This window comes from Triticum urartu, chromosome 2A (assembly GCF_056163025.1).
Source record: "Triticum urartu cultivar PI428250 chromosome 2A, HENAU_Tu73, whole genome shotgun sequence".
Classification (NCBI taxonomy): Eukaryota; Viridiplantae; Streptophyta; class Magnoliopsida; order Poales; family Poaceae; genus Triticum; species Triticum urartu.
In genome coordinates this window covers 511,564,301-511,582,374 of record NC_141874.1, presented here as the reverse complement: position 1 = coordinate 511,582,374, position 18,074 = coordinate 511,564,301, and the positions used below count along the sequence as shown (strand labels likewise).

Below are 18,074 nucleotides of genomic sequence, written 5' to 3'. Positions count from 1 at the left end.
CACCTCATTGCCTTATCCTACCCATAAGCTTAAATAGTCTTGATCTCGCGGGTGTGAGATTGCTGAGTCCTCGTGACTAACGGATATTTCCAAACAGTTGCAGGTGCCGATGATACCAGTGCAGGTGATGCTACCGAACTCAAGTGGGAGTTCGACGAAGACCTTGGTCATTACTATGTGTCGTTTCCTGATGATCAGTAGTGGAGCCCAGTTGGGACAATCGGGGATCTAGCATTTGGGGTTTATCTCCCTTTTCATTCGGATTTGACCGTAGTCGGTCTATGAGTGTATTTTGGATGATGTATGAATTATTTATGTATTGTGTGACGTTGCGAGTGTAAGCCAACTCTCCTTATCCCTTTCTTGTTCATTACATGGGATTGTGTGAATATTACCCCTCTTGCGACAAAACCACTATGCGGTTATGCCATTAAGTCATGCCTTGACATGTGGGAGATATAGCCGTATCGTGGGCGTTACAGTTGGGGGTTTTGGTTTTATTTTTTATTTTTCCTTTAATTTTGTGTTTTCCATTTAATTTAGATATTGTTTTTACATTATAATGAGATGTAAAAATCACTAGGTGAAAGTACCGCGGATTAGTTTGAAGTGGATATGGATCGTCCTAAGTGATCAAGTAATATATATGGATATGGCATATCAAGTAATTAATATGCCATATCCATATATATATTACTTGATCGCTTAGGATGATCCATGTCCACTTCAAACTAATCTGCGGTTTCTTTCATAAATGATATAATAACTCATCATCATAATCATCATCATATTAATATAAAAACTCTTGCATCATATCATCACCAACAACACTAGCTATAGCTAATAATCATCATAGTCGTCATTACCACTATTTAACCATCATAGTCATTACCGCTATCTAATCACCACCAACACTAGCTTAAAGAAGAAACATTCACTTGTACCAGAAGCAAAGATATCATCGAGTTCAACATGGTCATGAGATTAATTATAAGCGTTCATAAGACCACAAAAGCAAATCACTTTGAGATTAAGTTAGGAAGAAGAACGCGGACGTGAGAGGACAAGTACTAAGAGCATGAACTAGCTAATCACTCCTGCTATTCTCTCTCTCTCTTAGATAAAATAGCATAGAACATGTGTAGCTCTCCTGATTCATCATATTGGAGCATGCAGATGAACATGTCTCCTAATCGTGGGCTGCGCTTCTCATTGCTGCCCCCTAGTACTTCTCTGCGATCCTTCACAATTTTGCTCCAGTCTTTCACTATTAAGAATTCCTTGGTTTTAGAAATCCTGGATGCACTCATGTGCACTGTAGGATGTCTTGTCCTTAAGCTAACCATTGACATGCGACCTTTAGTCTTGATCCACTGAGGCACAACTATCATCAGGAGTCCTTGTTGAAGAACATGCATCGTAGCAATGAAGTTTAGCTTAAAAAATAATGTATGCAAAAGATGCACTGAGGACGAATAGTAAAAATCTTACCATCTTGCCTAAATAGATGTGACCATAGTTCAATTCGAACACTATTGGTCGCACGTTTTGAGTACTAAGATTTTCAAGTTCAGGAAAATAATTTCTCTTGACAGCATCAAGATCCTCAAGCCATGAAACATAAAGACTTATCTCCTCGCAGTTTAGTTCAGCCCCGGTACAGTGGACGGTCCTGTCTACCAAGCGCCGGACATGTTTGCTTGAATGGAAATAAGTTGTTAATAGAAATAAGTTGTCAACTATTTTTGAATAAACAATATCGAAGACATAAATATGGTTGAGAAACTCACATAATGGTAGAACTGGAGGCGTCTGCACATCAACCCAAATGTCTCTATTACCTCCAATATCATCTTCCGGACGAATATCAAAGGTGATAACCATACCATGCTCAAATGCATAAGCCTTGCATAGTGCTTGCCAAGTTTTGCATTCAAAATAAGTGTAGGTGTCTGCACTGTATAATTTGACGTCGAAGGTATAATCATGCTCGGTCTTCAAGTAAACTCTCTTTACCTCCATAGTTTTGTTAGGACTGAAACCTATCTTATCCAAGACAAAAATTCTTGCATGACAGGGGATACGCTCGTAGAATAGTAAAAATTTAAAATTATAAGTTGAAGCAAATGAAGCATAAGTCATGCTTAATTACGAAAAAAGACTTGTCGTTGTGACTTACTATATTCACTTAGAAGGTCTCATCCAGCTTGATGCTGAAGCGCCTATCATCAACTAGGAAATTTCTACCGCACATGCCGCGCTTGTCTTCGCAGTATTTGCACATACCAAAATCATTTTCGTCGTCAGACAACATTTCCTATGTTCATAGTTGAAACATTAATTGACAAACACTTACTATTTTATTAATTCAACTAATTCAAATAATAAACATTTACTAAAAATAAACTAGTTCTATTAAATTTCTTACTAAAAATAAACTAGCTAGTTCGATAGTAAAATTTTAATTAGATCATCAAATCTCATATACCTAAATTTTCTTACTAAAAATAAACTAGTTCTATTAATTCAACTAGTTCAACTAAGCACTTACTATAAATAAAAACAATTAATTTTGTTACTAATTTAACTAAGCACTTACTAATTCAACTGAGCACGTAGTAATTCATCTAACATTAATATATCTAATTCATCTATAACTAAAAGTACGAAAAACTAACTCATCTAATTAACATTAATTAATATCTATCTAATTCATCTATTATTTGACATTAATATCTAACTTTTTCTATCTAATTCATCTAACATTTGACATTAATCTAACATTCTTATATCTAGCTAATTCATCTAATTTTGATCATCTAATTAATAATTTGACATGCATTAATCTAATTCATTTAGCTAGCTAAAACTTTGACATTAATCTGAAAAACAAAAAACAGAAAATAAGTAAAAAAAAGTGTCTGTGTGTGCGCGCGCGTGCGCGCGTGTACGTGTGTGTGTGTGTGTGTGTGCGTGTGTGTGTGTACGACCGAGCTCGACCAGCGCGGCGACGGGAGACGTATGGCGACGACGGGGCGGCGGCGTATGGGGCGGCGGCGCGAGACGTACGGGGATCGACCGGCGCGGCGACGAGGCGGCAGCGTACAGGGCGGCGGTGTGAGACGTACGATGATGACATGGACGGGGGCGGCGGCGACGCGGACGGCGACGACGCGCGGCGGGGGCGGCGACGGGGACAGCGACGGGCGACGACACGGACCGGGGCGGCGTACGGGCCAGCGGCGATGTCGAAAGAGATTAGAGAAGGGAGAGATGAAACTGATTTTTTTTGAAGTATTGTATATATAGGACGGACCTTTAGTATCGTTGAAGTCACCAACCGGTACTAAAGGTCAAATTTGGCCATGCCAAACGGCGGGGAGCGACCTCCTTTAGTACCGGTTCGTGGCTGAAACAGGTACTAAAGATCCCCTCTCCCCCTTTAGTACCGGTTGGAGCCACGACCCGGTACTAAAGGTGGTGCACTCCCATCCCGCAGTGCACAAAGTTTAGTCCCACCTCGCCGAGCGAAGTGAAGCCGCACCGGTTTATAAACACAGCTGCGGCTGCTCCTTCGAGCTCCTCTCTAAAGGGCTTCTGGGTCTAATTTTGCCGCACTGCCCTGTGAGCCTGCTGGGCCTCATGGGCCTACATATCCACGCCCAAGGCCAAATAGGCCCACCGGGCAGCGCGCAAATATTTTTTTTCTATATAGTTTTTTCTACTTTATTTATTTTTTCTATTTATTTCTAAGTAGTTTTTTGCTGTATTTAGAATTTCTTTGTGAATATTTTTGCTTTAGGTACAAAAAAAATACAAACTTTCTGTTAGTGCCAGTAATTTTCAAATTTGAATAATTTAAATTTGAATTATTTGAAATTAGTGTGAATCACTAGTTTGTGAATAACTTAACTTTAAAAATAGATTTTTCAGTGATTTTTTTATGTTTAATATTAGTGTGTTTTATCATTATATTCAAATTGGTTATACGTCTGGAGTTGTAATAAGTTCAAAAAAATGAAGTGCCTTTGTAATAGATGAGTTTTCGTCCGAAACCCTGATACTTCGAAAGAGATTGTCCAGTTTGTACACGAAGTGCACCCATTTTTTTTCGTAACCCTCTCTACTTTTTTGCACATGCTATGTGGGTGAAATGATGATACCATGCCAAGTTTCAACCTTTTCAGAGTTCATTTGTAGTGCTTTTCAATTTCAGGGTCATTTAGCTCAAAACAAATCAGTAAATGCATGAAAAATAGAAAATGAAGGCAGAAAGGGTTGAAAGTTGATGACATGGCTTTGAATGGTGGATACTGAACGCAAAAAAAAGTCTGGAATTGTAATAAGTTTAAAAAATGAAGTGCCTTTGTAACAGATGAGTTTTCGTCCAAAACCCTGATACTTCGAAAGAGATTGTCCAGTTTGTACATGAAGTGCACCCAGTTTTTGTCGTAACCCTCTCTACTTTTTTGCACATGCTATGTGGGTGAAATGATGATACCATGCCAATTTTCAACCTTTTTAGAGTTCATTTGTAGTGCTTTTCAATTTCAGGGTCATTTAGCTCAAAACAAATCAGTAAATGCATGAAAAATAGAAAATGAAGGCAGAAAGGGTTGAAGGTTGATGACGTGGCTTTGGATGGTGGATACTGAATGCAAAAAAATCTGGAGTTGTAATAAGTTTTAAAAAATGAAGTGCCTTTGTAACAGATGAGTTTTCGTCCGAAACCCTGAAACTTCGAAAGAGATTGTCCAGTTTGTACACGAAGTGCACCCAGTTTTTGCCGTAACCCTCTCTACTTTTTTGCACATGCTATGTGGGTGAAATGATGATACCATGCCAAGTTTCAACCTTTTCAGAGTTCATTTGTAGTGCATTTCAATTTCAAGGTCATTTAGCTCAAAACAAATCAGTAAATACATGAAAAATAGAAAATGAAGGCAGAAAGGGTTGAAAGTTGATGACGTGGCTTTGAATGATGGATACTGAACACAAAAAAAGTCTAGAGTTGTAATAAGTTTAAAAAAATGAAGTGCCTTTGTAACAGATGAGTTTTCGTGCGAAACCCTGATACTTCAAAAGAGATTGTCCAGTTTGTACACGAAGTGCACCCAGTTTTTGCCGTAACCCTCTCTACTTTTTTGCACATGCTATGTGGGTGAAATGATGATACCATGCCAAGTTTCAACCTTTTCAGAGTTCATTTGTAGTGTTTTTCAATTTCAGGGTCATTTAGCACAAAACAAATCAGTAAATAAATGAAAAAGAATAGAAAATGAAGGCAGAAAGGGCTGAAAGTTGATGACATGGCTTTGAATGGTGCATACTGAATGCAAAAAAGTCTAGAGTTTTGAAAACATGTAAAAATACATTGATCATCAATGATATTTTGTGTAGAATCTGAATTGTCAATAGGAATCTTCCCCGGTTTAAGAACCGACGAAGATTGCTATTGCGGCCACAAATCCTACACATAGAGTTCAATGAAGACCAAGTGGTTGTGATAGTTTGAGCAGTAACATATGTAAGGTGGTAAAACCCCTCTTAGGGGAGTGGGGTGGGACTAAAAAACCGTTGCATGGCAAAACTTTAGTACCGGTTTGTGGCATGAACCGGTACTAAAGGGGCTGGTGGGGCCACAGCCTACCAACAGCCTGCCACAGACTCTTTAGTACCGGTTCGTGGCACGAACCAGTACTAAAGGTTCTCCACGAAACGGTACTAATGAGAACCGCCCGCCTAGCCGTTTGAACCGGCACTAATGGTCACATTAGTGCCGGTTCAACTACAATCCAGGACTAATGTGCTTCACATTAGGCCCTTTTCCTACTACTGACTATAAATAGGACCTAGCCACCACCATGGATCGGATCGTATCCATACCATCCTCACACTCACCAGCTCCCTTGAGCCCAAGAACACTACCCCTCCCGAGGTTGTTCTCCCACTGTACTAGTTCATCCTCGGCCCCTCGAGGCCAATCCACCACAAAGCAGGAGTGGGGTTTCACCCCGCAAGGTGGCCCGAACCTGGGTAAACTATCGTCCCATTTCCTTCCAGTTCATCGAGCTAGACCATGAGGTTGGCGAGTGGGCTGACTGGGGAGGTCGAGTTCATCGCACGCACCCCAGACTTCAAACCTCTCAAGGGTCTGCGGAACCCAAAATTCGACATTTGGCGCGCTAGGTAGGGGTGCGTCAAAGATCCGCCTCTCCATCTACGGCGCTCCGCCGTTCGTCTCTCATGGCGGACGCTGCTCCATCAACCCGACCGACATGCACTCCCGGGGGAACCGAAGGCCTCTGCGCTTTCACCCCTGCCTTGCGGCGGGTGCAGTGGCCACCCAAGTTCAGGTCGGAGCTACCGCCCTGATACAACGGCGTGGCGGACCCGACAGGTTTTCTCCAAGCGTATGAGGAGGCTATTTGGGCAGGCAGTGGCGACGGCAAGGTCATGGTCAACTGGATCCCCATGGCCCTTGTGGGCGCGCCGCACGCCTGGCTACTCAGCTTGCCAGGGTCTTCGGTGGCCTCCTGGGAGGAGTTGTGCGGCCTTTTCATTGCGCGCTTCGCGACACTGGCGCCCCATGACGTCTAAGCCCTCCTCGGTGGTTTGAAGGTGCCACCCTCGGACCGCCACTTCAAGCAGTTCTTTCTCCAGGTGGGTGCCATCCACGTGCCGCGGGAAACTCGCCCAGGCTGGGTGGCGCCTAAATCTGACCTCACCTTCGACTCAAGGGACCACCCCACGACCACTGCAGGCGCCGACGCGCTTCTGATGCTATGCACCCCCACCATCTGCAATGTGGCGGTCACCAAGACCCTCATCGGCGGTGGAGCCGACCACAATGTGCTCTCTCTGGAAGCATTCGGCTTGCTTCACGAGCCCCATGGTCGGCTCCACCCCACCAAGCCCTTCTGGGGCAGATCCACCTGCCCCCTAGGGCAGATCCGCCTCCCCGTCACCTTCGGCACCCGTGACAACTACCGCACCGAGCTTATCGACCTCGACATCGCCCGCATCGGCCTCCCATACAACGCCATCCTCGGGTACCCGGCCTTGGCCAAGTTCATGGCAGCAACTCACCCTGCCTACAATCTCATGAAGATGTCGGGAAGTAGTGGCCTCCTCCCTATGGTAGGGGACACCAAAGAAGCATTGCTGGCCCTCAAGCTCACCTTCACGGCCGCGCCGGCCGCGTGATCAAGTGAGGAAGGGGCCCCGGAGGCTCCGGGGGCTACACCATCAAAGAAGAAGCAATTGTTGTCCCAAGACCGTGCTGAGACGAAGCAGGTTCCGGTTGATGAAGGCGGGGCATCGGGCGTCACCTTCACCATAGGTGGCCGCCTCCCCCTAGATCAGGAAGAGGCATTGGTCAGCTTCTTGCGTGCAAATAAGGAAGTGTTCACATGGGAGCCCAAGGATCTGGTTGGGATCCCGAGGGGAATAATCGAGCATCACCTGGGAGTATGCCCTAACGTGCGCCCGATGAAACATAAGGCGCGGCGACAGTCCTTAGAGAAGCAATCATTTATTGACCATGAGACCCGCAAGTTGCAAGAGGCTGGGGTGATTCGGGAGGTGCGGTACCCGGAATAGCTGGTGAACCTAGTTATTGTCCCCAAGAAAGGCGGGAAGGAGCACATGTACGTCGATTTCACCAACCTCATCAAGGCTTGCCCTCAAGACCCCTTTCCGCTTCCACGCATCGATCCGATTGTCGACTCCACCGTCGAGTGCGACCTGCTGTGTTTTCTGGACGCCTTCTCGGGCTATCACAAAATCAAGATGGCGGTGCCGGATGTTGAGAAGATGGCTTTGATACGTCTCTATCGTATCTACTTTTCCAAACACTTTTGACCTTGTTTTGGACTCCAACTTGCATGATTTGAGTGGAACTAACCCGGACTGACGCTGTTTTCAGCAGAATTGCCATGGTGTTATTTTTGTGCAGAAATAAAAGCAGTCGGAACCCTGAAACTTCACGGAGAATATTTTTGGAATTTATAAAAAATACTGGCGAAAGAATCAACACTAGGGGCCCTCACCCTGTCCACGAGGGTGGGGGCGCACCCCCTGTCTCGTGGGCCCCCTGAGGCTCCACCGACCTCAACTCCAACTCTATATATTCACGTTCGGGGAGAAAAAAAATCAGGAAGAAGGATTCATCACGTTTTACGATATGGAGCCGCTGCCAAGCCCTAATCTCTCTCGGGAGGGCTGATCTGGAGTCCGTTCGGGGATTCGGAGAGGGGAATCTGTCGCCATCGTCATCATCAACCTTCCTCCATCACCAATTTCATGATGCTCGCCACTGTGCGTGAGTAATTCCATCGTAGGCTTGCTAGACGGTGATGGGTTGGATGGGATTTATCATGTAATCGAGTTAGTTTTGTTTGGGTTTGATCCTTAGTATCCATTATGTTCTGAGATTGATATTTCTATGCTTAATGCTTGTCACGAGGGCCCGAGTGCCATGCCTATTATGTTTTCATGAATATATGTGAGTTCTTGATCCTATCTTGCAAGTCAATAGTCACCTACTATGTGTTATGATCCAGTAACCCCGAAGTGACAATAATTGGGACCACTCCCGGTGATGATCGTAGTTTGAGGAGTTCATGTATTCACTAAGTGTTAATGCTTTGTTCCGTACTCTATTAAAAGGAGGCCTTAATATCCCTTAGTTTCCGATAGGACCCCGCTGTCATGGGAGGGTAGGACAAAAGATGGCATGCAAGTTCTTTTCCATAAGCACGTATGACTATATTCAGAATACATGCCTACATTACATTGATGAACTGGAGCTAGTTCTATGTCACCCTATGTTATAACTGTTGCATGAGGAATCACATCCGACATAATTATCCATTACTGATCCATTGCCTACGAGCTTTTCACATATTGATCTTTGCTTAGTTACTTTTCCGTTGCCACTGTTACAATCACTACAAAACCAATATTGTTACTTTTGCCACCGTTACCGTTACTTCCATATTACTTTGCTACTAAATATTTTGCTGAAGATATTAAGTCTTTCAGGTGCGATTGAATTGACAACTCAACTGTTAATACTTGAGAATATTCTTTGGGTCCCCTTGTGTCGAATCAATAAATTTGGGTTGAATACTCTACCCTCGAAAACTGTTGCAATCCCCTATACTTGTGGGTTATCAAGACTATTTTCTGGCGCCATTGCCGGGGAGCATAGCTCTATTCTTTGAGTCAATTGGGATTTATATCTGTTGATCACTATGATGAACTTGAAAGATGAAAGAACCAAGATTTTTTCCTCAACAACGAGGGGAGGTAAGGAACTGCCATCTAGCTCTGCACTTGATTCACCTTCTATTTGAGTAAACTTGCGACACCTACACCTGTTATTTATTCTGATATGTCGCATGTTATTAATGATGCCACTTCTGCTTTGCATGATACTTATGATGAAACTACTTCTATGCTTGATAATACTGTGCCATTAGGTGAATTTCTTGACAAACAACTTGCTAGGGCTAGAGAGAATGAAATTATTGAAACTGATAATATTGATGGAAGTGATGATGAAGATTCTCCCCCTAGATATGAATTGCCTGTTGTGCCTGAGGTTTATGTTATGGATGAAGAAACTGCTATAGACTTTTTAGCTTGCAATGATAGATTTGGTCTAAAGAAACTATTAGCTAAGCTGAAAAAAAAATCTTTGAATACTAGAGTGAAATATGACCATGTTGTTGCTACTTCACCTATCTGTATTTCCGATAAGGATTATGATTTCTCTGTCGATCCTGAGTTAATTACTTTGATTGAATCTGATCCTTTTTATGGCTATGAATCTGAAACTGTTGTGGCACATCTTACTAAATTAAATGATATAGCCACCTTGTTCACTAATGATGAGAAAACTCGCTATTACTTTATCCTGAAGTTATTTCCGTTTTCATTAAAGGGCGATGCTAAAATATGCTTTAATTCTCTTGATACGAGTTGTGTGCGTAGTCCCCAGGATATGATTTATTACTTCTCTGCTAAATATTTCCCCGCTCATAAGAAACAAGCTACCTTAAGAGAAATATACAATTTTGTGCAAATTGAAGAAGAGAGTCTCCCACAAGCTTGGGGGAGGCTTCCCCGATTACTTAATGCTTGCCTGATCATCCTCTCAAGAAAAATGAAATACTTGATATCTTTTATAATGGACTAACTGATGCTTCTAGAGACCACCTGGATAGTTGTGATGGTTGTGTTTTCAGGGAAAGAACTGTTGATCAAGCTAAATTTCTATTGAATAATATGTTGAGTAATGATAATGATTGGACACTTCCTGAACCAACTCCTAAGCCAACTCCAAAGAAAAGGGACATTCTATTTCTCAATCCTGAAGATATGCAAGAGGCAAAGAAATCTATAAAAGAAAAAGGTATTAAAGCTGAAGTGTTAAGAATTTACCACCTATTGAAGAAATACATGGTCTTGATAACCCTACACAGGTAGTAAAGGTAAATTCTCTCTATAGATTTGATGAAGGTGATATTCCTCGTAATAAGTCTGCTAGCCAATGCTTAGATGAGTTTCATAATTTTATTGTTAAACAAGAAAACTTCAATGCTTATGTTGGTAGACAATTGAAACGTAATGCTTATATGATTGAACACTTGAGAGATTATATGTCTAGAGTTAAAGGTGAATTTAAACTCATTAGTAAACATGCTTCTATGGTTACCACTCAATTAGAACAAGTACTTAAAACTCAGAATGATTTGCTCAATGAATTAAATAATAAGAAAAATGATAATGTTGTTAGGGTTGTGACTAGAGGGGGTAAAATGACTCAGGAACCTTTGTATCATGAGGGCCACCCTAAGAGAATTGAGCAAGATTCTCAGAGAACTAATGTTGATGCACCTAGTTCTTCTAAGAAGAAGAAAAAGAAAAATGATAGGACTTTGCATGCTTCTAGTGAACCTGTTGTTGACACACCTGAGAATCTCAATGTTATTTCTATTTCTGATGCTGACATACAATGTGATAATGTTAATGATGATGTTCATGTTGATGCTCAACCTAGCAATAATAATGATGTAGAGATTGAACCTGCTGTTGATCTTGATAGCCCACAATCAAAGAATCAACGTTATGATAAGAGATACTTCGTTGCTAGGAGGCACGGTAAATAAAGAGAACCATGGGTTCAGAAACCCATGCATTTTCCTCCTAAACCATCCAAGAAAAAGGATGATGAGGATTTTGAGCGCTTTGCTGAAATGATTAGACCTATATTTTTGCGTATGTGTTTGACTGATATGCTTAAAATGAATCCTTATGGTAAGTATATGAAAGATATTGTCACCAATAAAAGAAAGATAACGGAAGCTGAAATTTCCATGATGCTTGCTAATTATACTTTTAAGGGTGGAATACCAAAGAAACTAGGAGATCCAAGAGTACCAACTATACCATGTTTCATTAAAAGAAATTAGGAGCCGGTGTTAGCGTTATGCCTCTCTCTTTATATTGTAGACTTGATTTGAATAAGTTGACACCTACTGAAATATCTTTGCAAATGGCTGATAAATCAACTGCTATGCATGTCGGGGATATACCCCGTGGTATGACCCGGTCGGATATATGACCCGGCCTGACTTGGTGTTTCATTGGCAACCCGCTAGAAGATTGGCGACTCATGTATCTGGCGGTTCACTAGCGTGACGACTCACGAGCCTGGCGACTTAATGATGGCCCCGACGGCGGGTCAGGTGGACAACAAGGGCCCAAGGCCCAGTAGGCCGGTTCATGTTATGGTGGGCCGGCTTAAAGCGGAAGGCATGAATAATATTTCCTTTACGAGGAAGCAAGACCCATACTTGTATCCGACTTGTAATAGAGAATAAGTTAGTTCTAATCTTACTAGGACTCTACATGTAAGCCGCCTCTCCAAACTTATATAAGGAGGGGTAGGGCTCCCCAAAGAGGGACAAGAAACAAGAAACAATCTTTAGGGCTAGAGACAAAGAGCCGGCTTGCCGGCGACCCCCTCATGATCATAATGAGACCTAGCCACAAACATCATGTAGGGTTATTACTGGATGATGTTTCCCGGGGCCCGAAGCTGTCTAAATTCTTGTCTTCTATGTTGATCTGCCGCACGTCTCTCGATTTCGACCAACCCCTTCAAGCTACCACATAGATGTGTTGGCCTCGTGACTAAGTTCTCACACTAGAATATCTGTCGTGACAATTTCATGATAGTTGACGCCCACCGTGGGGCATGCGCACATTGGTGTTAAGTTTTTGAAGGGGATTTTTTAAGGATCGAGAAGCTCACGATTGAAGAAGAGCCGGTACGAGTAATCGCGTTGGAGCAAGCTTGCGCTGAGCCGGAAAGTTCATCCTTTCTTGTGATCAGAGTGATGATTAATTTTGGATCTGACATATACCAATTGGAGAGAGGAGATTAGTTAAACAAAGCGATCCAGCAGGACGGACAAGAGTTTGTCTGTACACACGCAGATCACCCGAGACCGCAGCTATGCGTCGCCGAGGGTACCATGAGTTTTTTCTAATCGGAAGAAACAACCGCGTCTCGGCCCCCAAGACTAATCCCACGTGAAGCCTCAAGACATTAAGTGGAGTACTACTTTGACTCAAAATATGGATTAAGTCAACACGGTTCAGAAACGGAGCCAGCCACGATGGACTCCTGCGCCCGCCTGCATGACGCCCGACGGCCAGATCCGCCCCGGCCTCACTCCAAGTCGCCTCCTCCACCAGTGAGTCGCTGCTGCCGGCTGTCTTCAAAGCTGAACTACTCGCCTGCCAAGTCGACCGCGTCGGTTTCTATCCTCGCCTTGAGCCACCGCAGCCTTGCCGCAAGCCAGCCTTGTCACGCCCGGCTACCTCCGTCTCTGATCTGAGTCGGCGGGTGCTTTCGCCTCCGTGGCCGCAACCCCGCCGGCCGGCCGCCTCCGCTAAAGCCGCTGTTGTACCTCGCCGGGTTACTACCAACACGCCCTTCGTTGCGCCTATGAGCCGCACTGGCCGAGCCGCCTCGAATCCACCTCGGCCTTGAGACGCCATTACCGTGGCCGGTCAGCCTCCACCTTTCCTGCAATCCGCCATGGCCGCGGCCCGCTTCAGTCCACCTCGGGCTGGCCTCGCTGAGCCGTCGTTTCAAGTCGCCGGCCTGTTTGCCCGCCAGCCACGCTCGAGCCGCCGGTCGTCGTGAATGATGCACCCCTAGCTCCTTTGCCTTGCCGTCGTTGCCTTGCAAGCTTCGCCATGGGCCGCCCGTCCCTACACTCCGCTACCACTGTTGATGTTGCTTTCTCTCCAGTCTTTTGATGGTCACTTGGATTGTCTTGCCAGCCTTGTTTTTTATCCAGTTTGTCTAATTCATATCTAGATGCTTTTTAAAAACGTCACATTTAAGCTCCCACAAATATATAATGCAGCAACAAGAAACAAAAAAACTAGGACAAAAAAATAAACCACAACAGAGTGGAAATCAGCTTAGATGTAACATAGTTATGTCACATCTAGATGCGTCGTAAATAGACTTTTTTTATTTGTCTGGAAGAGTGGAAGGTGCCTTGCTGCAGCTAGTTTGACAAGACCTGGAGATTGTGGGACATTGATACTGGAACTGAATTTTTCTCCTTTAAAGACAGCAGAAGTGTATATGCTATTATTTGTCACCCGGACGGTTCTTTAGCTGCATCTTGGATTTGATACAAGTTTGGGATCTAAGATTCAGAAGATTGTACTGTATCCTCATCGGACATGTGAAATCTGTCCTAAGAGTCAGCTTCTCCGCTAATGGTCATGATTGTTGCCACTGCAAGTGAAGACAATTTCTGTCGAATGCAGGATTTAAGGGTCAGATAGATGTTAAGGATCCGGTTCTATAGAAGCAGCGTGCGGAATACATGAGCCATTTGAGTCCACCGTTACTGAAAACAGGTTGTGCTAGTCTGTTTATTGGCTACCAGGTAATGATGAGAGGGCCAAGAATACGATTGGAGATGCCCCTCACCAGCTTGCCGAGCTACTGCCACAGCCGCGCCGTAGATGATCAATTTTTACTACAGTCATTTGTTGCCGAGGCTGACAGGAATTGTGCTACAACCACTATGCACCGCGTCAGATTGATCAACAAGGGTCAAAACCCAAGATGGTTTCGTAAAGTGATCTGCTACTATGGTTCGGAGTAATACTACTTTGATTATGCTACTATTAGCATGAAGGCACGACTACTGCAACAAGACGACTCCGTTGTTGCTGTTCACATAAAGTGATCTATTAAATACTACTTGAGTACTGCCCATGCCGCCGGGAGTCGCCGATCTGCCTAAACCGCCAAGATTATATTGAGTCGCCTCTGACGCGGCATACAGATCATTTATCATTTACAAACATCAGGTGATATCTATCTAAATTTATCTATTAAACATTTATTTCTTTTTATTAAAAAACAATTACTCTGCACTATAACATTTTTACAAAGGACAATTGTTTGTGCCATTATACTGTGGATGCACGTTCGGCTGTGCCGCACAGTTTCACGGATATGTCTGTTGCGGTCCAGTTTGCATCAACACATCGGCCGACTCGCCCGTCCGCCCTTGCGGACGGTTTGCGCGTCCGCACCGGCCTACAACGCAGATGACAACTTGCTCGTCCGCACCGACTTACAACGCCTCGGCCGACTGATCTTTCTGCTCCTATGGTCGATTCACCCGTGATGGATTTCAGTGATCATCAACTCCGCGGTGAATAGTTTTCGGCCTAACATATCACGTGAAATCCATCCAGCATATATTTTATATTGTTTTCTTCAAAAGAGTAATTATTATGGCTTGTAAGTTCTCCAATGCAGGACGGGGTTATTATAACATTGCGTTGTTGAAGGACTCATACCGATTTATATCACGGTCAAATATGGAGAGTCTTAAGCCAACTCCTCGAGTAATCTTAAGACTCGGGGGCTACAATGATATGACTCGAGAACTCCGGGTCATTGGAGGGAATAATAACCCTGTTCCGGAGGACACCGCCATATTGATGAAAATTTAAAGGCCGTCAGAAAATTGTTGGTTCAAAATAAAGATTCTGGTTTAAAATCCGGTTCAAGAGTCATCTCTCTCCCGCAAAGATTTGAAGCTCTCAAATCTGGTTCGAACATCCGGCTCAAGGTAAATTTGTCTCTTACAAAGCTTTTAAGCTCTCAAATCCGGTTCGAACATCCGGCTCAAGGTAAATTTGTCTTTTACAAAGCTTTTAAGCTCTCAAATCTGGTTCAAACATCCGGCTCAAGGACAATCTGTCTCCCACAAAGTTTTGAAGCTCTCAAATCTGGTTTAAAGTTCCGGTTCAAAAAGAATTAATCTCTCGCAAGTTCGAGTTCTCAAACAAATTAAGGGTTGCCAAAAGAGAACTTGCTGCCATGATGCGCGGTTCAAACATGGGTATCCTGCCTTACGGCTTATCTTATTATGGTCACTTGGGGGCTTCTTGTTCAAACATAGATCGTATTCGAACCAAAGAGAACATAGCTGTCGGTACCCTTTTGATCGGCACACTGCCAAACTCACTAGGGGGCTTCTTGATCGTATTCGAATCATAGCTCAACCCCTTTTGGGTCCGACGTGGATCGTATTCGAATCAGCGTCGTTAAACAACTCTCAAGGTCATTTGGGGGTTTCCTGTTCAAACATAGGTCGTATTCGAACCAAAGAGAACATATATGTCGGTACCCTCTTGATCGGCAACGCCAAAGCCACTGGGGGCTACATGATCGTATTCGAATCCTAGCTTAACCCCTTTCGAATGGTTTACTGATCGTATTCGAATCAGAAGCCTTGATTTTCTTTTTGTCTGGATTAAGTTTTTTGAACACAATCTTTTGGGTTTTGAGACTTTTTGCTCATATCCGAAGCATATATATGTGGTTTCTATTAACCCGCCCTGGCTTTCGACGAAAAAGTCACCAGCATATGACAATATTAATACTTAGAAGGTTTGACTTCTAAGTTTTGGGTTATCACCCTTACTGCATAGGTACCATAAGCCGGCAGTACGATTCAATATCACAGGTATGATATTGTTTATACATGATTATGTTTAAACCAGCCCTGACTATGGACTTTAAGCCGCCGGTATATTTTGAATTACGCCATTGGAATCATGCGCGTATCAAAGATTGGGTTATCACCCTTACTGTGCAGGTCACATAGACCGACAGTGCAAATTCAGTATCACAGGATAAGACTACATTTGGGTAGTTACCCGCCCTGGCTTTTGACATTAAGTCGTCAGGGCGTATGTTGTTTAAACTTTGTGCAGGATTTGCAGAACTGTGACTTATATAAATGCTTAAGTCCAAGCTCATCATTAAAATTGATGCTTCAGAATGATCATCCGTGCTGGATTTTCTCAAAGGCTATAAATAGCCGGGTTATAAAAATTCCGGCTTACAATGGAGGCGTATTAAATCGCCATCGGCCAAGAGCCGCCGGGTATCTAAAACTCCGGATTTACTTGTCAACAGATAAGGTACTTGAATCTTTAAATAGCCAAACTTGGCTGGATTTCATTATGATATTGAATGATTGAGGTTTTCAAACCGGGTTATTCAAATCTTTAATAGCCAACATGGCTGGTTTTTATTATGGTTATCAGTAACTAATATTATGATTGAGGTTTTCGAAGTCTCTTCAGCGTAATGGCTAGTATTTTATCAATGGGTATGATTTATTCTACAATGAAAGGAATAGTCCCGAGTCGCTGCAGGCTTACGACCCGACACTTGGGGGCTACATTATTCAAATTGAGATTACATCGAATATGCAAAGTCCCATGTCACTGCCAGCATGCACCATGGCACTTGGGGGCTAATGCAAAGTCATTTTTTGCTCAACTTATTGAAGACCCGACTCCTCACATTGTAAATGAGCCGGCCCTTGGGGGCTACCAATTGCTCCTGTCAAAAATTCAAGGTACACAAGCCTCAGTCCATTACATTGAAAGATCCACTACTCAGTTGGTAGAGTACAAAGCTCTTAACCTTATGGACGTGGGTTCAAGCCCCATGGTGGAGATTACATCATATGATGTTATTATCAATGAATTATATACAAAGTAACAGCTCAGTAATATCTTAATGACCCGGCCCTTCGGGGCTACACGTTGCTGCTCCAGTTTACATGATCATATTTACAAAGTCCCTACTCGGTATTGCATAATGACCCGGCCCTTGGGGTCTACACTGGTTGAAGTTTTATGAGCATAAGGCAATTACAAAGTCCCAGGTTGTTGCAAGCATGACAACCCGGTACTTGGGGGCTACAGGTGATATACATATAAGGGGAAAAATCTTCAAATTCTCGGTTTTGAGCAGATCAAATTGACCCGGTGTTTGCAACAATCATGATCCGGTGTTACCAATAATTATGACCCAGCGTCGGCGATAGTTATGACCCGGTGCTATCAATATTTACAAGCCGGCAATTTTGGCAATTATAACTTGCTAGCCTCTACATCTTTAAACCGGTGGATCACCAGTTGAATATTTGAAGACCAATATTTTTATCAAGTCAGAGCATTGAAAGCCGATTTAAGTGGATTATCGGTTACAATATTTCTCAACAAGAGACCAATGTCAGCAATTGACTCTGAAGCTGGCCTGTTGACCCAGATTTTTTTTCTCAAAGGAAGTATCTGGATTTTTTGCATTGGCAAAATTTGAACATATCTGCTAAGGAGATTTGCTATGAGATTATGGATACATATCAAGAAGGAGATGACAAGGAATTAAGGATGATCAAGTGCCGGCTTACAAGGAATATTTAACCCGAAGCACAACTTGTCAAATTTGTTCTTGTGTTTATATTGCAGATTAGTTTAACATGGATAAATCCAAATTAAACTGGGGGCTAATGTCGGGGATATACCCTGTGGTATGACCCGGCCGGATATATGACCCGGCCTGACTTGGCGTTTCATTGGCAACCCGCCAGAAGATTGGCGACTCATGTGTGTGGTGGTTCACTGGCGTGACGACTCACGAGCCTGGCGAC

The 18,074-nt window shown here is 43.3% G+C and overlaps 1 protein-coding gene across 1 annotated transcript; it reads right to left on the bottom strand.

The window, feature by feature from the left end:
* Positions 1–1,100: 1,100 nt before the first annotated feature.
* LOC147985674 (uncharacterized) lies at positions 1,101–2,022 on the bottom strand. The gene is made up of 3 exons (XM_087541696.1): positions 1,793–2,022; positions 1,492–1,717; positions 1,101–1,400 (listed from the first exon to the last, which is right to left on the bottom strand). The coding sequence occupies exons 1-3, from the start codon at positions 2,020–2,022 to the stop codon at positions 1,101–1,103; spliced, it is 756 nt and encodes a 251-aa protein (XP_087397822.1).
* Positions 2,023–18,074: the final 16,052 nt, after the last annotated feature.